General features: G+C 58.0%; 2 protein-coding genes across 3 annotated transcripts; both read right to left on the bottom strand.

Annotated features, from left to right (window-relative positions):
• Window positions 1–1,091: 1,091 nt before the first annotated feature.
• On the bottom strand, window positions 1,092–8,508 carry RBM42 (RNA binding motif protein 42). 2 transcript variants are annotated; one of them, XM_004690566.2, is made up of 10 exons: window positions 8,265–8,508; window positions 7,903–8,035; window positions 7,190–7,271; window positions 7,013–7,087; window positions 5,194–5,247; window positions 4,945–5,120; window positions 4,205–4,534; window positions 3,805–3,922; window positions 1,413–1,607; window positions 1,092–1,336 (listed from the first exon to the last, which is right to left on the bottom strand). In XM_004690566.2, the coding sequence occupies exons 1-10, from the start codon at window positions 8,387–8,389 to the stop codon at window positions 1,224–1,226; spliced, it is 1,401 nt and encodes a 466-aa protein (XP_004690623.1). In that variant the 5' UTR covers window positions 8,390–8,508; the 3' UTR covers window positions 1,092–1,223. The 2 variants fall into 2 exon arrangements, with proteins under 2 accessions (XP_004690623.1, XP_004690624.1); XM_004690567.2 differs by lacking the exon at window positions 5,194–5,247 and having other exon boundaries at window positions 4,945–5,099; window positions 8,265–8,507.
• Window positions 8,509–9,884: 1,376 nt separating this feature from the next.
• On the bottom strand, window positions 9,885–20,340 carry HAUS5 (HAUS augmin-like complex, subunit 5). The gene is made up of 19 exons (XM_004690269.2): window positions 20,223–20,340; window positions 19,425–19,487; window positions 19,306–19,338; window positions 19,140–19,164; window positions 18,432–18,537; window positions 18,194–18,353; window positions 17,009–17,078; window positions 16,815–16,897; window positions 16,263–16,320; window positions 15,989–16,113; window positions 15,727–15,790; window positions 15,520–15,650; window positions 15,156–15,318; window positions 14,867–14,947; window positions 14,633–14,778; window positions 14,319–14,430; window positions 14,114–14,246; window positions 12,166–12,298; window positions 9,885–12,006 (listed from the first exon to the last, which is right to left on the bottom strand). Exons 1-19 carry the CDS (start codon window positions 20,318–20,320, stop codon window positions 11,889–11,891), a joined length of 1,902 nt encoding a protein of 633 aa, XP_004690326.1. The 5' UTR covers window positions 20,321–20,340; the 3' UTR covers window positions 9,885–11,888.
• Between the last annotated feature and the right edge of the window lie 1,660 nt (window positions 20,341–22,000).

The following is a 22,000-nucleotide window of genomic DNA, read 5'->3' as shown; positions in this document are numbered from 1 at the left end:
TGGTCCAGCCCAGATGGTAGGGGGCCCAAAGGGCACTTCCTGCTGGAGCGGGGGTTGTTGGTGGTGGTGGTCCTCTGACCAGACTGGAAAATGTGACGTCAGAGGGAGGAAGCTGGAGAGGGGGAAATCTGACACCTCTCCTGGGCAAATTCCAGAGGGGCCTGGCATTGTCTCCCCACCCCCATGCCCCAGAGTCTGGCCTGACTTGCCCCTTCCCCAGCAGGCTTCTGTAACCCATCTGGAACCCCAGGCCAGAATTCTGCAGCTTCCCTCCTCTGCCCCCCCACAGCAGGGGGTCTGGGCACTCTCTGAAGTGCAGCTCTCCATGCCAGTCCCCTCCCGAATGCTGGCTCAGCTTCCGGACTCCTCCAGGGTGAAGTCTAAGCTCTCAGTCTGGCAGTCTGGCCATCGAGGCCCCACAGGGACTTCAGACAGGCAGACAAGCATGGCACTGGGACGAGAGGGGGTCGGGAGGGACCCAGAGGTGCAGAGAATACTCAGAGGTACACACTCTTAGAAACAGAGGGGCACCCTCAGAGAAACACACCCAGGGAAACACTCAGACCCACAGTCACAGGAACAAGAGAAGTCAGCTGGGTTTTGCAGCAAGAGTCCCAGAGATGCTGGGAGAGCTGCAGGCTTCAAGAGGCAGGAAGAGAACCAGTTCCTGCAGGAAGCCCTCGGGACTGAAGGTCAGAACCCGCTCCAGACCGAACCCACTCCAGACCGCTCGCTCTGGGCTGTCACTGCAGGAACCTGTCTCCTGCCCCTGCACCGCAGGCTCGACTAGGGTGCCCAGGGCTGCTTGAGGCAGCACTGTCTAAGCTCCCGGTAGGTTTTCTGAACAGACAGAAGCCCGGAAGGCTGTGAGCTCCAGAAGGAAGGCCCCAGATGATCCCCACCCTGTGCTGAGGACACACGCTGCGTGGCACGGCTGCACTCGCCTGCACCCGGGTTTCCAGATGCAGGCTCGCAGCCGGGCCTGAAAATGCCCACCGTGCTGCGCAGATGAACTTTCCAGACTCCCTGGTGCTCCCGGCCGAGGATGAAGCCCTGCGCCCGCCCTGAGTGCTTCCAGGCCCAGGCAGGGATGGAAACGAATGTAAATTTATTGAAACCGGCTTGGGGAGGAAAGGTAAAGTGGCCAGCGGGAGGTTTTCCAAAGAGAACCGAGGGCAGGAGCCAGCGCCCGGCAGGTAGGAGCGGGTGCCCGGCCACAGGCCCTATCTCAGGCCCAGCTTCTTCTTTTCCTTCTGCTTCTTGCGCACCACGTCCAGGTTCCGGTCCTTCCACATACTCTTGCGCAGCTTGATGGGCCGCGAGCCCACGTACTTCCCTGTGGAGTAAAGGGTGGGGGTCAGGCGGGGCGCGCCGGAGGCGGCCACACCGCCCGCCCGCGGGCCAGGCCGCACCGTTCATCTCCCGCATGGCGCGCACGTAGTCGCTGGGGTCCTTGAAGCTGACAAAGCCGTAGCCCTTGGTCTTGCCGGTGCGCTTGTCCCGGATCACCTTGGCCTTGAGGAAGGACGGGAAGCGACTGAAAGCTCGCGCCAAGATGTCGTCGTTCACCTCGTTGCCCAGATCCCCGCAGAAGATCCGGAAGTCATCTAGGGGTGGGAGACAGGCGGCAAGGAGCTGTGGAGGCCGGCCCGGGGTCTGCCTGCTGAGTGACCCTGCTCTGCAAGCAGCCCCCAGCCGGCCGCGCAGCATCTCCCCTGTGCCTGGCTCTCTGCTCCCACGCACGAGGCCTCGCCCACCTGGCACAGTGCCAAGGCACCCACAGCACCTCCACCAGGCAGCGGCAGAACTTGGGCATCTGGCTCCAGGGTCCTCACTTTTTTTTTTTAAGATTCATTTATTTATTTTTAAAGATTTACTTATTTATGCACACAGAACTGGGGTACAGGCCAGAAGTGCAGGGGTGGTGACAGGATTCACCAGAACAGGCAGATAGATAAAGTCCACTGCTGAGGGGAGCAGCGGGCGGATCAGGAGAGGTCTGCCGCCCTGTGGGTCACCTGAGGGGTCGGGGGAGAAACTCAGGCTGCAGTGGCTGTGGACAGCTTGATAGCGCTGATGCTTTCACCCCACCTCACCAGGGAGGCCCCCAAAGTCTCACTCTTACTGGTGCCACCCTTCCCCACCCTGGAGCCACCTCACTTATTCCCTCAACAAAGCCCCTAGCTTGGTTCTAGCCCTGGCACCCCTCAGGCCCCTGGACATTCCTCCCTCTGGCCCTCCCCATGGCCCGACAGCCACCAACTCCCAGTGGCAGCCTGTCTTTCCTCGCTCTGCTGCTCACGGCGAGGCCTAACCCCCTGGAGTCTCTGACAAGGGAACACACTGCTCAGTGCTACCTTCCTTTAAATGAAGTTTTACTTTCTTAGCGTTTGCTTCTCTCTGCTTACTTATCTAAAATGTCTACAAATCCTTTTTACATTTCCATGGGACAAGAACCAGAGGTGGCTCACGGACTAAATAAACAGCGCACACTGGTGTCCTGGTGGCTGACCCCAGGCATACGCCTCGGGCCCCTTCCCGGGGAGGCGCCTGCTACTCCGCGCCCTTGCTGGGGATGGAGACACTGGCGGGGGCTTGAGAGGCTTGGCAGGGTCCTAGGACTAGGGTCAGGGTGCCAGGCCAGACAGGTGGTCCTAGGGAAGAGGCAGAAGCCACAGGCCACAGGCGCAGGGCCGCCTCCCTGGGCACTCTATGCGGCGTCTGTGGGATGAACAGTCTCTGAGACCCGTGAGATGCCAGCCCAGGAGGAGATTATCTAGTAGAACCAGAGGGTGGGGCCTTGTTCAAGACAACTGGACACTCAAACTGTTATACACAGAAAAAAGCACAGCGAGAAGCCCTCCCTGGCGGTGCAATGGATCAAAGTGCAGCACCATGAAGCTGGCTGCGGCCACCTCAGCTCAAGTTTGATCCCCGGCCAGGGAGCTGACCCACATGGCGCAGCAGACCTCTGCTGACCTGCCTGCTGCTCCCCTCAGCAGTGTACCTCATCAGTCTGCCTGCTCTGCTCCCCACTCTGTCTCTGGTGAAGCCTCTCACTGCCCATGCACCTCTGGCCTGTACCCCACTTCTGTGTGCATAAATAAATACATCTTAAAAAAAAAAAGCAGAGGGAGGAAAACAATTTTCACAGCAAGATAATCTAAAGCCATGAGACCACACAGACCTGAATTCTGGGAAAAAGCCAGCTGTATGCTTTGAGGGACAAGTGGGGAAACCTGGACAGAAACAGATTACAAGATACCAAAGAGGTACTGTTTATTTTTTGGGGTGTGTTCATGGTATTTTGGTTGAAAGACCCTATTACTTTGCTTAGGAGGTGAATATAGAGGTATTTACGAGTGAAAGGGTGACTTTAATCTGCATCAGGTGATGAAGGAAAAGCTGAGAAAATACATACACATAAAGGGAGAAAGCGACTATAGCAGAGTGTTTACTGAGGTGTGACTGAGATAAGGCGCTGGTGTTTGTGATACCCCAAGTTGGCCGCCCTGGTAAGTCTAGTTACTACGCAGCACCACACAGTTACCCCTTTTTTGTCTTGTGTAGAAAAGCAAAGAGAAATGTTCATAGTTGAACCTAAGTGATATGTAAAAGGTGACAGACTATCTATAGGAAGGTAATGGCTCTTACTGTGGCTGTCAATGCTTAAAGTTTTCCGTTAAGTTGGGAGAAAAAAGGCTGCAGCCAGAGCGGCGCTGTGCGGCCCTTCCCGTCTCTGCCACAAGGAGGCGCCCCTGCCCGCCCCGGCCGCAGGGCCCAGCCCGCAGGCCGCTCACTCACCTGCATCCCACTCCAGGAGGCTGGGGTCCTCCCAGCTGCTCCCCGCTGCCGTGCGAATGCAGCGTTTGGACTTCTCTGGCTTTCCTTTCTTCTTGTCGTCACCTAGAGGCTCTGGGACCTGCACAGGAAGGGGAGAGGTGCAGAAGGCTTGGTGTCGCGTCTTCTGAGGCCCCTGCCTTTGCCCCCGGTGCCCGCTGTACAGGCAAGACCGCACGCACGTCCGGCGGGTGTGTGTGCTCACCGCCCTCTCCCCGAAGTCTTTCGGCCCCTGGGGTTCCCTCCGCCCACTCTCTGCACTGGGCCTACTGCAGGCTTCTGTGTGGATGCCCACGGGCGGGCGCCTGCCCCTCTCTCCAGCCTTTCTGCCCCCCCCCAACAGTGATGCTAAGCCCCTGCTTACCTCAAGGGCCATGAGGCCAGGGGGGGGCTCAGGGCGGGGAGGCCTGGGCCTGGGACGCAGGGACAGGAGCTCAGGAATGCGCAGCGGGGGCAGCAGGCCTCTCACCACTTCCAGGGGCAGGGGCAGGGGCTCGGGCTCGGGCAGCGGCATGGCCAGGGCCAGGGGCAGGCTGGGCCCGATGACTGCAGGGCCGGCCGCGGCGCCCCCGGCCCCCACGGCCACAGCCGCACTAGCCTCCTCCAGGCCGGCAGCCGCCACCACTGCCTCCTCCTTCTCCTTCAGGCCCAACCCCAGGCCTAGACCCAGCTCTCGCGGCGTTGCCGGCTCCTCCTGAGGGTGGGGAAAGGACCCGCGGGGGTGAGGTCACTGACTCAGGCTAACCCCCACTCCCACCCCGCACAACAAGCAAGGGACCAGAAGCAGACAAGGGACCCCGAGAGGGAAAAGGAGTCTCCGGCTAGAGACAGGCCTAGGACAGAGAGACAGCAGACGTGGGACAACCACAGGAAAGACGAGGCCACCTGGAGAAACACCCACAGCGTGTGTTTCCGCCTGTGCCTTCCTCGCGAAGAACGAGACCAGAAAGATCTGGCCACAGAAACAAACGGGAAGCTGGGTAAAGCCAGCAGGGAGACGGCCGGGAGGACAAGCCAGGGGATGGCAGACTTGGCCACAGCCCATCGGGCCAGGACAGGGTCTCCCACCGATGCACCGAGCCTCGGTGTCCTGTTCGTACTCACCAGCGGGGGCCTCAAAGCAGCCATGGAGCCCAGGGGGGGCCCTGGGGCCCGAGCCATTGGCGGCAGCATCATGGGTGGTCCAGGGGGCCCAGACAGAGGGGGGCCCACAAGAGCCTGGTGCGGAGGCCGCAGGGCTATCGGTCGGGGAGCGCCTGCTGCGGAACAAAGAGCAGAATCTGTCAGGGTGTTAGCAGGGGAGTGGGAAGGCCGGGGGAGTTATGTGCAGCACTGATGACCTTGGCCCCTCACCTGCTCTCTGCAGCACGTGGGGGATGAAGTCTGGACGCAGGATGGGGGCCACAGCTGTGGGAGAGATGGGGGTGTGTGTCATGGGGGACTGGGGCTCTTGTGGCAAGGTATGTGTGTGTGTGCCCAGATATCCTGGAGAAGAGTCAGGGACCATCTGACATGTGCAGATGTTTTCATTTGCTGCTTTGGGTAAAAAATCAGACCTGCGGCGGTCCTCTGGGCCTGGCCCTTCCCAGGCAATGCTGGAACACACCAGAAGGCCACGGGCTCTCAGGGAGCTGTCAGGCCGGAGTAGGAGGAAGCAGATCCATCAGAGTGATGGCCCGGATGACCAGTGCCCGCGTGTGGGAGAGCCTGGGCAGTGATGGCGGCGGCAGGGGGAAGGCCGGGAAGGATGGGGGCCCAGAGACCTGACCTAGACCGGGGATTCCCGGAGATAGGGGCTTATGAACCGAGACCCAAAGGAGAACGAAGAGGTGGTCAGGCAGAGAGTGGAAGTGGTCTGGTAAGTGAAAGTGCTCCCGGGCAGGAGGGTATTTACTTTCCCGAGTCCTTTCCCGACTCGGTTTAGCCTCACTGTAACAGGCAGCCGGGGCGGGGAGAGCATCATCAGAGGTGCTGGGAGAGCAGCAGGCCCCTTGGTATACGAAGCCTCATGGCTGCCAGCGGGCGTCTTCCTGGGGCACTGGGAGCCGCGGCTGCCTCGGAAGCCGGGCAGAGGGACTAGGTCAGATTTCTATTTTGATCAAACCCACACTAAGAGATATTAAAAGTTCTCAGCTAGCAGAAAAAATGGCATCAACAAGGCTTGTCTAGTAGAGAGTATCCCTGAACTTTGGAGAAGACACATCGTTTTCACACTCACAAGGGAGGTCAGAAAAGCTGACTGTGGAGAAGGTCACCCCACAACAGGAAGAATGGCCTGTGAAAATGAGGAATTTGAATGACTGGGGTCAATGCACTTCTGGTTTAGCTGATAAGAGATCCCCAAGATTATACAGTCGGACGATAGTGAAAGAGGGAGAGGGGAACTCAACAGAAGCAGTACTGGCACACTCCAGCAACATCTAGTTTCGGGATGAGGGGGCAGCTCTCTGCGCCTGGTAAGTGAAAGTGCTCCCGGGCAGGCGCCACAGGAGCTTGACGTCAGGGAAGGGCTTAATGGTTGTTGGTGGCTTGTCACCGCGTCAGCCTGTGGCAGGGGACGCCTGCTACTGAGCGGGCGCCAGGGTCCCACCCCTCAGGGAGCTTGGATTTTATTTAATTTTTTTTTAGATTTCTTTATGCAACTGGGGTACAGGCCAGAGGTGCAGAGGGTTAAGAGGATTCACCAGAGACAGAGTGGGGAGCAGAACAGGTGGATTGATTGAAACACACTGCTGAGGGGAGCAGCGGGTGAGACAGGAGAGGTCTGCTGCACCCTGTGGGTCAGTTCCCTGGCCGGGGGTCGAAATCGAACTCGTGCTGCAGTGGCTGGAGATAGCTTGATTACACTGAGACTGAACCCCTGCAATACCAGGAAGGGCCCAAGCTTGGGTTTTAGAGGAAGCAAAAGATAACAATTGGAGTGTTTGTTAAAAGATGTTACACGCTATAGAGAAACAGGGCAAAAGGCAGGGATTTCAAAGGACACCTCAGGGGTGATCTGCAATGATCAAGTCAAGTCTCGCTAAGGCCGAATTGGGGAAGAGCACAACCAGGACAGAAGGTGATGTAGTGGTGGGGATGAAATGAAGAGAGTGAATGAGCACAGTGCTCCTGGCAAGAGTTTGAAGTAACTGAAACAAGCCTGGTTAATGTGGGGTTCCCTGGTCCCTACCTGCTCGCCGCAGGAACATGGCTTCTCGAGCCTCTGGACTGTCCAGGTGACCCCGATCACCAGGGCCAAAGCCAACTGTTGGTAGAAGAGAAAAGGGGATGGTGAGAGGAGAGTCTTGGGGGCCCTTTCACCACTCTGCTGGGCCCCGAGCTCCCTTACCCACCACTTCTTACTTACCTGGACCCACAAAAGGAGGGCCCACCATGGAGGGAACCACTGTGGCTGCAGCAGCCGCCCGTGCTTCCAGAGTCTGCTGGACCTGTTGAGGAGAAGGTTGGGTGGGCAGTCTGCGTTGAGTGTTCCCACTCCGCGAGGCTGGCACATGGCTTTGTTCTTTGCACTCTGTAGGGGGCTGGCTATCCACCTTTAGGACTCAGGTCCCGCCTCAGTGTAAAAAACAAGATCCTTATGATCAGCCACAAGGGCCAATCAGATATGATCTCTTATCACCAATTTGTCTTCATCTTCAACTGTCACCCTTGTTCACTCTGGTCACACCATTCCCCTGGCTATTCCTTGAACACACCAGGCATGCCCCCGCCTCACGGCCCTTGCTGGCAGTACTCCCTGCTGGAGAAGCTCTTCTCTTACAAGCTGTATGGCTTCTTCTATCACATCCTCTAGAAATGTCACCTTCTCAGAAGGCCTTTCTTGACCTTACTGATAAGCCTCTGCCCATCTTACTGCGGCACATATATATTTATGCCCTAAAATAGATGCTCCCAAAGGTCAGAAATGTTGTTTGCCTTGTCATTAATGTATCTTCAGTCTGGCATATAATGAAGTTGTCATGCTAACTAATCAACAAGCCAACTAGTGAATAGTTATCTGTATCCAGACACTGTGCCCGAACTGTGCCCTCCGACTTACATGCCTTTGCCTAGTCGTACCTGCTGGTATGTGTTGGTCGCGATAATTGGGCGGATCACAGGAGCTGGGACCTGCATCGCTTCCACCGTGGGGACTGTGGGCACCGCAGTTGGGATTCCGGTTACTGGAGCCCCCAGAACTTCCTGCTCAAACCTGAAGGGGACAAGACAGGCATGACAGCACAGGGTCTTGCACTAATACCAGAACATCAATACCAGACAGCGCCTCCACCCCGACAACCTCCCCTCATAACTTCCGCCCCCCCATCCCGAAGTTTCCCCATCACAGAGCCATAGGACGGGCGCATCGCGGTCCGGAGGCCCCAGAACTCGATGGCTCTGGCTCCCGGACGGCTTTTATCCCGCCCCGTAGCGGGCCTTACAGGGCCATCTCCGCTTCCATCTCCTTCAAGCGTTCCTCGCCGCTCTTGCCCGGGATACCGGCGCCAGGACCCGGGACAACAGGTCCTCCCGCACCCGGGAGTCCCGCCGGCCCCGCCCCGGCCATCGCTGCTGCCGTCGCAGTCGCCGCTACCACTGCCAAAGCTCAGTCTCTCCCGCCGGTCCCACTGTCTACCCTCTGGCTCCGTCGGGGTGGGCGCCCGCGAGTGACGTAAGCAACGCGCCGGGCGCCGTGCATGACATCATACGCCAACGGGGCGCACTTGGAGGAACGGCCAATGAGAACCTGACCACACCCGGAAGGCCCGGCCAAGAGGAACCAAACCCAATCCGAATGGCGGAGAGGCGGCCCGACGGGAGAGCCGAGGCCTGCGGGAGTCACCGCGCAGAGGCGGCCACGCCTTCGCGGAGGAGCGGGGGCTAATGAGGGCGCCGTCCAGCCGCCAGGCCCCGTCCCTAAGGCGGACCCCGGACCTTTGAGGTCGCAGGGAAGTTCGGAGGCCCCGCCCGTGCCGCCGTCCCGGAAGCTCTTAAACACACGGAACTGCGCACGGACTCCAGGTCGGGGCGATGTTGGAGACCCCCCCGCAGCGCGGGCGCCTACTCGCGGGCAGACACAGAGGATTTAGGGCAGTGACCGCTAGAAGGGCCAGGGACATGGCATGGGGACTCTTGGGCCGGGCTTCCTGGAAGAGGTGACAGCTCAGGTCTTTCTGGATGAAAAGCGAGATGTTTTGGATCGGAAGGAATTGTCCGTGCAGAAGTTGAGAGGGTAGTTACCTGCGTCAGCGCTGAAGTTCACGGCTGTAGGTTTGGTCACTGTCCTTGTGATATATCAAACACCTTATTTTTGTCGCCCTCAAAATCTTTTATTAGAAACATTTTCCAAAAATACACAATAGAGTAACGAATCTCCATTTTCTCAACAGTTACTCGAAACTTACCTATTTATCTTATTAAAAAATTTCTTTCCTGGAATTAGCCGTCAACCATAAATGCTCTCTGATACCTAACAGATAAGAACTATTTAAAAGGGGGGGAAAAAAAAACCCAACATACCAGCTTATACCTAACAAAACGGATTTCTTAGTATTTGACACCCAGACTATGTTCAATTTTTGCTGTCTCAAATTTGTTTATACAGTAGTACTGTAAAGTAAGAATCTAAGATGCACATAATGTATTTGGTTAGTCGGGTTTTTTCCCCTTGGAAACTTAATTTTATTGCTTTATTGAAGTCCCAGTCTGAATCTGCACAAATGAATAGTTAAAATATTGTTAGTTAATCGCTAGAGAAATGTCTTTCTGACCCCACATTTTTACTGACTAGTGTCCTTCCCTTAGTGTTTATTCTTACAGAACTGGGATGCTGGCCAGAGGCACAAGGGCCGTGAGAGGATTCACCAGAGACAGAGTGGGGAGCAGAACAGGCAGATTGGCAAAGTACACTGCTGAGGGGAGCAGCAGGTGGGCGAGGAGAGGTCTGCCGTGCCATGTGGGTCAGCTCCCTGGCTGGGAATTGAACTCATGCTGAAGTGGCTTTAGCTACTTAATGCAGTGCTTCAACCCGCTGCGCCACCAGGGAGGGCTCTCATTTGGGTTTTTTTTTTAAGTAGATGGGGGTTATGGGGCTTTTGGTGCATGTATAAATATCAATATAAACTTAGATTTTCAAACACATTTGATATACTAAATTCCTGCTCAAAATGTACCGTCTTTAGCCAGTGGGAGCTCTTTCAGACTGATTCCTGAGCCTGTTGCCATGAAAAAGTTTTTACCAGTATTTCCCCGATAGGATCTGGATTTTGAATCATATTTAGGAAATGTGTTTTGTTTACAGAGAATTTCACCTTGGCACTCACACAGTCTGAGGTCAATGAGACATAAAGCGCAGAGTTGATTAGAAGATGTGCTAGAGAGAAAAGTGAAGCAGGGGTGAGGGGTGGGAACTGAGGAAGGGCACGAGGAGGGAAACCAGAAGTGGCGTAGGGGAGAGTGGACGTGCAGCTGGGAGGCAGATGGGTTTGGGGAAATTGGGAGAGCGAGGGTGTTCCCGGCCAGGAGAGGAAGGAGGTGGATGACAGGTTCACGATCACAAAATTGTCCAGTCGCCCGAATTTGTAAACTGACTGCAATCTGTAAAACCTACTGAAAGGAGCAGCGGCGGACTATAGGTAAGCACAAAGAGGGGGGCAGAAGAGCCCAGGTACTTAAGAGTGGCCAGCAAAGGAGTCTTTATTGGGGCGCTCCCGGGCAAGGTTCGCCCACCCCCATGGGGTAGAAGTCTGGCAGAATCTGAGGCGTTTTAAGGGCTTTCTGGGATTCCGTCAGGTATGTGGGAGACGGGCTGGGTGCAGCTGGCGGAAGGTGGGAGGAAGCGGTTGTTTTCGGGTACGGAAGATAAAGGCAAGGACAAGTTTTTCAAGGCCCCTTCCCCGCCGCCCTGTTGCCAGGAACCCATGTGTCTCTTGGGTGACCTTTCCCCTACCACCCACCTGTATTTCTTCTGGAACCAGAAGTTGAGTGTATTTGGGAGAAAAACCAGTAAGAGCAGTAGTAGGGGACAGGGAAAACAAGAGCAAGCGGACAACCAGCCACTTCTGAGAGGATACAGCACCCTGCTGCCAGAGCCCTGCCAAGGACAGCCCTGCCGGAGGGGAGAGGGCGGCGGGCCCACGGCGCTGAGAGAACCGGACACAACTAACTTATCACCCAACATCCTGGACCCTCAAGTTATACTGTGTAGTAGGTGGGTCAGGTTTTACCTTGACAAACTGAAGAATAATTCTAGCAGTGAAATGAACAGACCAGAGTACAGCAGCCCAAGTTCTGACACATGGACGCACCTTGGCGCTCACGCCGCTCCCATGTGTTCTCTGCCCGCACCTGGCAGGTTCCCGTCTCCTTGTCGATCGCTGCCTCCCCCTCCTCCCTCGGAGGCAATCGCTACTCTGAGAATTTTAATAAAAACTATTGGAATATACGAAACGCTGGATCCGCTGGGATGATTTCCAAATGGTTCAAAGATTTAAATGTGAAAAAAGAACAAGTAAAAAACTGGAAGATAACCTCATCTCTTGAAAATCTGCCACCCCGACTGCCTCCCTGGGCCTCATGCTGGCACCCGTGACCCGGGGCCTTGGACCTTGCCAGGATGGCCTCCCACGTGGCCTCCAGACTCTGCTTTGCTGGGTCTTCTATTTGGAGTCTTTAAAACCAAACCTCCTGCGGCTGCCTTATTTTTCTTCACAGCAGTGATCTCCCGACACAAGACTGTGTTTTGCTTGCTCGTCAGTGGGCCACTTTCCTGCCTAGGATGGTACCTCCTGGAAGAGGAGGTTCAGGGTCCCGTGTCCAGCGCACATGCTCTATTACACCTGGCCATGGTGAAGGTGGTGAAGGGAGTTTCAGGAAGTTGTGTGTGGGGCGTGCACAGTATCTCATGGCCTTGGCTTTGGTGGGATGAAAAGACAGCAAGGCAGTAGAAGGTCCAGTCTGAGATGAGTGGACAACGGCTGGCAGAGCCCTGTGATGCTCTCGCGAAGGCAGAGGCGGGAGGCGCTGGGGTGAAGAGATGGCGGCTTCCAACTCCGCCGCGGCCCTCTTCATCTGCCCTGCTGCTGCAGGGCGCCTTGGGCCTGGCCCCAGCGCAGCTGCCACTGGGACAGGGACAGGCCCTGGCAGAGCTCCCCGGAGAGGGCGACTTGGCCTGGCTGCTCCCACCTGGGGAAGGCCGGTGTCACAGGGAGCCGGGATCTCCAGGCCTCCCTGGACTCCCCAAATGCCACGATCCGCTTGTCGTAGTACCCCCCACCCGGATCCCGAGCCCCTCCAGTCCCACAGCCACCTCCCCGCCCCCGCCCCCCTGAAAGGTCTCCTCACCAGTCCCCGACGGCCGCCTGCAGTCGGGGGACTCGTTCCAGCGCTTGCTTCAGCAGGTTCTCCAGGCGCTGCAGCGCCTTCCCCAGAGTCTCTTTCTGCTCCTGTTCGTGGGACGCCCAGCTCTGCAGCAGCTCTGCGGTCAGAAACCCGGCCGGAGCCTGAGGCCTCTGGCTTCCCGGTGCCTGAGGCCAATGGCTCACCGAGTCTCTAGTCAGCCCCCAGCGTCTCTCCCAAGCCTCTCCTCTCCCGGGGCTGCCTCTCGGGAAGCCCTCACGCCATGGCCTGACCTGGATGCTTCTCTCCCTCATAGGGTATCAAGCTCCATGGCCTGCCTCTCACCTTCCTGTCCACTTGCGTGACCTCGCTCAGCTTCTCTGCTAGGCTCCAGGCCTCAAGCCCCACTGACCCACCCCCACAGGGCGGCGAGTGCAGTCTTTCTAATGCCCAGACCTGATCCTTCCCCTCTTCTGCTTGACACATTCCAGGGCTCCCAGCTGCCCGAGACAGCATCCAGTCCTTTGGCCTAGCAGTGAAAGGTTTCCACTGGGTGGCCTCCGCTCACCACTCCGCTGCGAAACCTCACCGACCCCTCCAGGGTGCGTGAGAGACGAGTCTGTCCTGCTGGACATCCTCCCAGCATCCTCGCTGCCCAGCCCAGTGCTCCCCAGGGACAGTGACAGGGCCTAGTCATTCTCTCTGAACCCGAACAGGTCCAGGTCAGAGCAACTGCAGACCCGCGGTGGCCAGACCCGCTGGCCCGACTCCCGATCTGGTCCATCCTTGCTTCACGACCTTGGGCATGACAGCTGCCAAGGGTGGACCTGCAGCTGGACCTGCAGTCGGGCAGATGACCTGAGCCACAAGCTAGTGGGACGGGGGGCGTGTGAGGGACTCTGGAGGTGGGACCCACAGGGCTTGCTGACAGCTAAAGCAGGTTAGGCAGCTGGGAGGAACGAAGGCTGGAGTCTGGGCTTCTGGCGTAACCCTGGCTGACAGGGGTGGAGTCATTTTCGGAGGGGAGGAAGCCAGGAGCAGGGCTGCTGCCTCTCAGAGCAGAGGGAACCAAGATGCCCACGAGGAGGCTGATGTGCCGGGCCCTGGCCTGTTCCTGCTGCTCCCACAGCGTGCCCCCTGCCACGGGGAGGCAGACCCAGAGCTGAAAGCGGTCTCTTCGTGTCTCCCTCGGGGCACCCGATTCTTTCTCGTCAGTTCACCCCTGGCATCTATTTCTCCTTGATTCGTTGCTCTCTGCTCCTACCAGCTGGGACCCCTCACCCTGCTCGTCACTGAGCCAGCACCTGGCAGGGACCCAGGCGGTGCCCACTGAGTGATGCCAGCATGAGGGACTTTTCTGAGCTTTCGTCCTTCCTCTGCAAGCGGGGGTCTCAGTAATCCCTTCCCTCTTGGTGAGGACAGGAGGAGACCGCGAGCAGGCAAAATGATCGCCATCGCGCTAGACAAAGCGCAGCTGCAGCGTGCTAAGAACCATTCAATGCTGTGTTTGGGTCACCCGCGTCTTCCCAGCGACTCTAAGTCGCTATGGCTGCGGTTACTCCACCGAGGAGACTGAGGCACAGAGAGCTCACACAGCAGGCAAGAGGTGAGCCTGAGAATGGGCTCCGAGCAGTGCAACGCCACTGCCTGTGACGCACGGGGACACCAGAGCACGGTCTCGGCGGACACTCGGCAAGTGCAGGCGTCAACAGCCGAGCGGCCAGGGCACAGCCCCACGTCAGATCGCCCAGATTCCAAATCTCGCTGTGCCATCTTGGCAGCTCAGTCCCCTCCAGCCTGGCTGTCCAGTCCCTCGCACAGCACGGCCCTCACGGGGTGACGGCGCAGGCTGAGCTGGCGAACACACTGAAAGCGCCGGGCGCGCAGGAGAAGCCCCGAGGCTGGGGGGCCGGGGATGGGCAGGGCAGCTGGGCGGGGAGCAGGGGAGGCCTACCCTGGGCTGATGGCCCTGGCGGGAGGCTGGTCTTCATGTGGAGCAGATTCCGGCACCGGAGACTCTGCTGGTCCTGGAGGAACAGAAGGTCCTGGCGAAGCGAGGCCACCAACGGGAGCAGCAGCTCTGGGGCCTGGGGGGAGGGAGAGGGACAGTCACCGCCGGGGGGCAGGCGGAGGCCAGGACCCCCGAGACGGGCACTCACCTTCCCGGAGGGCAGCCCCAGCGTGTGGCTCAGCTCCAAGAGGCTGGAGGCCTTGGGGGAGGCCGGATGCAGCTGGTAGATGGATGGCAGGACTGTGGGCAGGGCCTGTGACCTATGGGGAAGGAAAAGATGGGGTAGCAAGGGGGAGACTTGGGTTTCAGGGCCTCTGGGGGCTAAGAGGTCCTCACCGGTCCAGGCTCTGCTGGCCCAGGACCTGGCCTTGGGGCTGGAGACCAGGATTCAGAGTGGAACTGAGGACCTGAGGGTGAGAATCCTGGGGGTTGGGTTCTGGCCAGGCGTGGCCCCAGGCTCACCCGTCGGGGCTGTGCCGCAGCAGGGCACCCAGCTCAAGGCGGGGCAGATGCTCAGCTTCCTCCTCCAGACAGCGGAGCAGCTCCTGGCCCAGCGGTGCCACCGCCTCGGAGGTGGGGACCATTTTTCGCTGAACCAGAGCCAGCATCTGTGGGGAAGGGCCGGATGGAAGGGGCAGCCTGAGGCACCCAGCCCCACCCTATGAGACCAGGCCGCACCCAGCCTTCGGCCCTCACCTCTCCGGGACTCTGGCTCAGGCGCGTCTTGCTGGCTGAGTTGCCCTTGATGAGCAGGCGGACCTGGTCCTGTGTCTCCTCCTGGACCCCGAGGCCAGAGAGGCGGGCCGTTACTCCTCCCCGCCACATCTGGCCTCGCCCATCCCTGTGCCTGGGACTTGTTTCTTGGGGTCTCAACCTGGGAGCCTGTCACTGCGCCCCACCCCCCAGGAGCCCCAGGTTTGGGGCAGCGGGGGCTGCCAGCGTTCCAGCCTCTCTCAGGCCCTGCCACCTCCCACCCACCTCTCACCACGAGCTGGCGCCAGTGCAGAACCCGCTGCTGTTTGGCCTGTAGCTCCCGCAGCAAAATCTGTCGCTGCCCAGTGGCCTCCTCCAGCTCCTGGCTCTGGGCCCGCAGGGACTTGAGCTCAGCCCTCAGGCCACAGCACCGGAGTCCCAACACCAATGCCTGTCTGGGGTGTGGGCAGAAGAGAGCAAAGGAGAGGACGGTCACGGCCTGGGGGAGAGCCCCCGCAAGGTGCACAGGGGCTACCACTGAGGAGGCAAACCAGGAGAGGAGGGAGCAGAGAGGGGTGTCACGGGGGCAGAAAGTCCACTCCCAGAGACCCCTGGGAGAGCGAGGGCCAGAGGCTCTGCTGGCGGAGTCCCCTCACCTCTCTTTGGACTCCAGGTTACAGCTCTCCATCTCTTCCATCAGGGCTTGGAGGCGCTGGGTCAGGACTTGATGTTCTTTCAGGAGGGGGGCCCGCTGGGCGACCAGAACACCTACAGCTCGCCAGCCCTCCTGGGACAGGGGTCGACAGTCAGGGTGGGTCTTGGGATGGGAAAGGATGGAGCCTGGGGAGCGGCCTGGGGCTCACCTGGATGAGCTGTACTATGGACGGCAAGGCCTGGTGGGCGTCTGACTGGTCTGGCACCTGAGACCTGGGGGTGAGGGCAAGAGCGCTCAGAGAAGAGCCCTGTCCTCCGGCCGGGGCCCTTGGGGGTGGCCAATGTCAGCCCATTGGCCAGACTGGTCGCTGGCTTTCAGTTCCGCCCCCACCAGCAGGCCGCTGTGCCCACTCCTGCCCTGTCCCAGTCGCCTGCCACCCGCCCTTGCTGTGGGGGCAGTGCGCGCCACACCTGGCTGTCTCTGTCTCTGGCAGCCCCTCCTGACTGCAGAGGGACCGGATCTCTGCCTCGCGCTCTGCAGCCAGGTGCTCCAGGGCGGCCAGGATGTGGCCCGGGGGGTGAGTGGTCAGCAGCACCTGGTGGGGAAGTGAAGGCAGGGCAGGATGGCATCAGGGCTTCGAGTGGGGCCCCGTGGGGGAGGGGTCAAAAGTCAGGTCCCGGCGCCCGCCCTGGGGTTCGATCCTGGGGCTACAGGATGTGGCCTTTCCCGAGAGCCCCCTCGTACCTCCACTGAGCTAAGCCACTGCTGGTAGGATGCTCCAAAGTGGTCATCTTGAGGGGTTCTGTGGGGCCGGGAGGCGGGAGAGAATGTCACAAGACCCATGGTTTCTCCTTAACGATCACCACCACCCCAGAAGGTAGTGCCTGTCACTGTCCCCGCTTATACTGAGAAAACCAAGTCCATCTGTACCTGCCAGACTGGAGTGCCCCCAACACCGACTGGCTGGCGTTGGGGCTTTGCGCGTGGGTGGGCTCTTGATCTGAACACACTCAACATTTTACCCTTGGAAGCCTCCCACCTGGACGGCGGCTCCCCGCCTCCCGAGCCAGGCAGGGCATCTCTCTGGTAGCCAAAAGCTCTCGGGCTGTCCCACCCCGCATCAGCCCTATCTGTGAGGACCTGCCTCCTGCTCTACCCAGCCTGGGAGCCTGCTGAGCGCGGGGCCCGGGGCTGCCACAGCCCAGAGACTCAGTGTCTGAGGAACTAACAGAGGAGTGTAACTCCCAGCAAAGTCCGGGTTCTGTGCAGGGTGTCGGCAGACAGAGGGACACGCACCGGAGGCTGTCTCCCTGAGACTGAGGAACCAGGAGCTTCTGCAGGAACTCAGCCCGGAGGGCGCAGGCTGCTCTGACATCACTCTGGAAAGAAAAGGATGGAATGTGTCAGGGAGGAGGGAGAGAGAGTTGGGGGGGAGGGGGTCCACCTGACCCCAGACCCCCAACTTCTCCTCTATGACCCAGGACTCTTACCAGGACCACAGGCTCCAGACCCAGGGTTGCTGAGGTCAATGGGCCGAAGGTCACGTCCACTTTGGTCTTCCTGGAGAGAGAGCAGTTGGGGCTGTGGCCCTCCTGCTGCCAGTGAGGCTAGTCACGGGCACCACTGAGCCTGGGGCCGCCTCCTGGCTGGATGGCTGCACCCGCCACCCACTGCTCCCCGTGCAGTCACCCCGCAGTCTGTGTTCTGCCCAGCAGTTGATGACCTTAACCGCATGGGTCATCACAGTTCTGCTCAAAGCCCTTGCAAACAAGGGGCCATGTTTCCGACACTCAGAATAGGGACAGTGGTAACCTAACTCCCCTCCAGTGACTTTCAGTGACTCCCCTTCAGTGACGATTTAATCACCATTCTGACGCGACGAGGAAGGTCTTCCTGGGGGCCCATTCTGAGGGTTACACGCCGTCAGTGGCCAAGCCAGGGCCTGAATCCAGCCTCAGAGTAGAGTCCAGTGCTCCTGCGGCTCCGGCCCGCCTCTCCAATCCCACCTCCACATGCTCTGTTCTCTCACCCGGAAAACATAAGCTGAACTGGCTTCCTGGTTGTTCTTTCCACAGGCCAAGTTCACCCTCGGCCTCTGCTCTTGCAAAAATTCTTCCTTCAACTCAAATGTTGCCTCCTCAGTGGGCCCTCCTGTGGCCACCTCCCCCCGTTCTGTAAGAGCATCTCCTCGGCCAGTACTCATCTCTCGCCGCAGCTCTGGCTTGTTTGCTTCCTCCTACACATCCATCTCTGTGCTGCGGGTAGGCCGCAGGAGGGCGGGGCCGTCCCTTGCTCACTGCTCTTTCCCGAGCGAACCCCGGTGTTCTAGAGACCTCACTGGCACCAAACACTTTGAAATACGGAGAGAAAGATAAAACGGTAAAAAGAAGGCCTAAAACATTCTGACTCTATGATGGGACTCAATTCTCTGGTCTTTCAGCTTGTCACACTTGTCATTCTTTCTCCCTGCAAATAAATCGACGTACCACTGGTACCCTTCTGGCACTAGAAACCAGGTGGCTGAGATGACAAACTTTCTTGGCCTCACGGGCTTTAAATCCTAAGGCGTTCAGAATTCTGAACCCAAGAAGGGCCGAGGATGGAGCACTGGGACTCTAAGGAGAACAGCGGTCTGCCGGGCTGGGGCAGGCTGGCCCCAGGGCGCCTGCGCTCACCTCTCCACGTCCTGCAGGCACTTGAGTTGATTCTGCAGTCGCTGCACGGGGCCCTGGAGCCTGCGCTGCTGTCTTCGCAAGGTCCCCGCGTGGGCCTGAAGGAGCAGAGTGCGACGCTGCGTCTCCTGCAGTCTCTGTAGTGCCTGTTCCATGGCTGTGTCTGTTGGAGGATGGGGGTGGCCATCAGCACCTCCCTTAGCCCTGTTCTGCTGCCCGTCTTCCCAACCCGGTGAGTCACCCTGAGCCTCGGTCTCTTGCTCCATCAGCTCCAGGCTCTGGTCCAACTCCTGGATCTCTGCCCTCAGGCGGGCAACAGTCGCTTCCAGCTCCAACTTCTGACGTGCCTGGTGGGTCCAGGTACAGGGTCAGGTGCACATGCTGGCTGTGGCTCGGCCTGACCTGACTGCCCACAGCAGGACACTAGTTTCCTCAACTGCCAGGGGGGTGGCACAGGGTTTTTCCTAAGCAGATTCTGTGTCTGAACTTCTAGGCTCAGAAAAGTACTGGGACCTCCTCCGCCAGAGGATTGCCCCACCTACCCTCCAGCCTCTTTCCTGCCTCTGCACGGGTAACACATCTCTGTCCAGGTATACTCTCCCCACTGAGTTCCACATATAGGAGTCCCCAGATCTCCTGAAAGTGCCCCCACTATGTGTCACCTGGGCCCTTGTACTCAACAGATCACACACTGGCCTCAGTATCTGTCTCAAATGTTGTCTTGTCTCATCTTCCCTCCACCAACTACTTCAGTGGCTCCCAACCATGTCTCCTCTCCCCACCCCCCCAAACCTCCAGCTTGTGCCTGTCTCTCCCTGGCTAATAAATGTGAGTGCAAGGATCAGGGCTGTCTTATGAGGCAGGGTCCCCCTGCGTCACCCAGCACAGGCTGGGCCTACAGTGGAAGACTTATGTCCTTTTTTGGGGTGAAAGATAACATGCTTCTCACCTCTGGACTGTCCTGGTGGCCGTACCTGAGGACATGAAGTCAGAGTCAGGGAATGACAGAGGCTTTGGAGGGGTTGGGGCGGGGGGAGACAGAAAGCGTGAGGCTTTGGGTAGGGTGAGGGTTGATGGGACTGGGGAGAGGCGGGATAACTTTGCAGGCCAGTTACCAGAGTAGGTTTCCCCGGATCTTCTTGATAGTTCTACGGTAGAGAGGTTACTGGGTTACTGTGGAAGTGGCCTGTGTCCTCCCCCCTCCCCCCAAGCCTTCCTCCTGCAGCTGGCTCACCTCTGGCTGCGCACGTGCTGCATGACATAGGTCCAGATGTCAGCTCCCTGGCCAAGGCACAGCCTGTGGGGGGAGTATGGGTGTGGCTGGGGCATCAGCACTCATTCTCAGGGAGAAGGTGGCCAGGAAGGCCATTATTAGGAAATTGAATTAAGCTTCTAGGGAGAGAGAGGATGCATACTTTTTGGGGTAAGATACTCCCTCCTGAGTAGTGCACAGAGGGAGAGCTTCTCACTGATTGTGGGGTATTTTACACTCCCTTCCTGCTGGGATAGGGTCATCTCCAGGCACTTCCAGCAGTGGGGAGTGAGTGCAGGAACGCACATTCATTTCCAGATGGGGGCCAGCAGCCTACAGAGTCAATCTCCAATAGGCGTTCTTTGCTGACTCAGGAGCTTCCACTAGCTGGGGTGGGGATGGGGTGGCCGTGGGGGTTGGGTGGAATTGCTGCAGGGGAGCCTTACCATGGAGATCGTACTTCCACATGGGAAGGGGGGTTCATTAACTTCCAGAGGATCCTCACAGGTGACAGGGATCTCGCTCTGGCGGCTTGGGGGGATGGGGGTGTGAGGTGGGGTGGGGCTCAAGGGTCAGCGCCAGGGCGTCCTCACCCAGACGTCCTCCGTCCAGGGTCCTCTCCCAAAATATACTGCTCAAGGGAAGGGGGCTTCCAGGGGTCATTCTCAAGGAGCAAGATGGGGCGGGGGAGAAGGTGCGTCCTTACTGCGGGGTGGGGTTCTCAGTGCCGGAGACTCTATATCCAGGGTGGGGAGACCTCATTCCCAGAGGGGCTCTCACCTGCGCAGCGTCGATTCCGAGACTCGGAGGGCTGCGGGCATCCCCATCTCTTCGGCCGCCCAGCAACCCAGTTCCCGCGCTTTCTGCATTAACTCCATAACAGCGCCGAGCCACCGCCTCCCGCACCCTCTTCAAGTGTGGCGCCCGCCGATGACGTCTCACGCGCCGTCTCTGACGTCACGGGTTGCCGGGCAGACCACGGGCCCCTGGCTCTGCGCTGTCTCGGGGCTCTACAGCTACTCCACCTGGCTGGGTCCCCGCGCGAGTAAATGGAGCGGCAGTGAAGAAATCACGCTTGATTTCCACGCCCCGGCCACCACCTACTGCCTCCAAGAGGCGATAGATGGCTTCATGCCTCCCTGGGGTTGCCCCGCGATAAAGGGGGACTTTCAGCCGAGGCGGGCAAGATCCAGGCTCGGAGATGCTCGTCTGGTTCAACATACAGCTCTTTGATTTTTGAAACAGATGCGGGACAGGATTCCTAACACGAACCGGTCCTGTGTTGGGGGGCACCTTAGTGGCCGAGACATCCCCAATCTCTACGTGAGGAGCTCACGGTTCAGGAGGGACATAAACATGTCACCAAGCAGGGATGGTAGAAAAACAGGCGGGAGCGAGCCAGTAGAGGATACAGTGAGTCTGAGGTCCGTGGGGTGCCCCAGAAAGGGCCGGGTACTAGGATTGGGGAGCCCCTAGACTAGGACAGCCATCTGGATGCACTTTGGACGTAGGTGTGAGGCCCAGAGTAGAGAACACCCCGAGAAATGGCCACATTCAGGGACCTTTCATTCACCACGGTTGCACAGCTCGCCACTCTGCCCTCCATGTCCAAGACAGAGACTGACTCTCTGAACAGACGCTGAATAAACAAACGGAGGAAGAGAAGGTGGTGGGTGAGATTAAAGCTGGGAACCCAAGGAGGAAGAGGGAGCAGGACGAGGAATGGGGAGCAAGGACCATATTAAGCCGAGGTAGAAGTGGTCTTAAGTTTTTACCACATTACTTTGAGGTGTGAAACCTTATTACCATGAATAGCCAGAGACGATTTCATTTTCTTTGTGTGTATCCCCAGAAGTATTATTTTGATTTGTTGGGGGAACAATCACACTGGTGGTACAAATTTGCCTTCCCAGCAACAGCACACAAGATGCAGTTTCAGGCCAAGACTTACTTTTTTTTTATTATAATAGTTTATTTTTATATCATTTTGTGCCTTTTCCCATCTCAGGTGTAATCTCCGTGGGCTTCCCTGGTGCCATCACCATTGTCCTGTGCACTGCCCCCCACCCCATTTTGATCCCATTCCCCACTCCACCCCCATAAAATGTCTCTGGTATATAGTTGTTCATTATTATTTTCTCTTATGGTCCGTTATACTCCTGCTATGAGTGAAACCATCTGGTATTTTTCTTTTTCTTTCTGGCTTATCTCACTAAGCATGATCCCTTCCGGCTCTATCCATGTTGCTGCGAAAGGCATGGATTTATCTTTTTTGATTGTAGAATATTACTATGTTGTGCATATGTACCACATCTTTTCAAAAATAATATAACCGTTTATTTTTACATCATTTTTTGTATTTTTTCATCTCAGTTGTTATCCCCATGGGCTTCCCATCACCAAATCACCCATGTGCCATCACCATAGTCCAGTGCATTTCCCTCCCCCCACTGCTTTTGATCCCATTCCTCACTCTACCTCCTTAAAATGTCTCTGGCATATAGTTGTTCATTATTCTTATTATCTTCTCCCCTGGTCCTTTATACTCCTGCTATCAG

The sequence above is a fragment of the Condylura cristata genome, unplaced genomic scaffold, assembly GCF_000260355.1.
Source record: "Condylura cristata isolate star-nosed mole 26May11 unplaced genomic scaffold, ConCri1.0 scaffold00028, whole genome shotgun sequence".
In the NCBI taxonomy this organism is placed as follows: Eukaryota; Metazoa; Chordata; class Mammalia; order Eulipotyphla; family Talpidae; genus Condylura; species Condylura cristata.
This window is presented reverse-complemented; position numbering and strand designations above follow the sequence as displayed.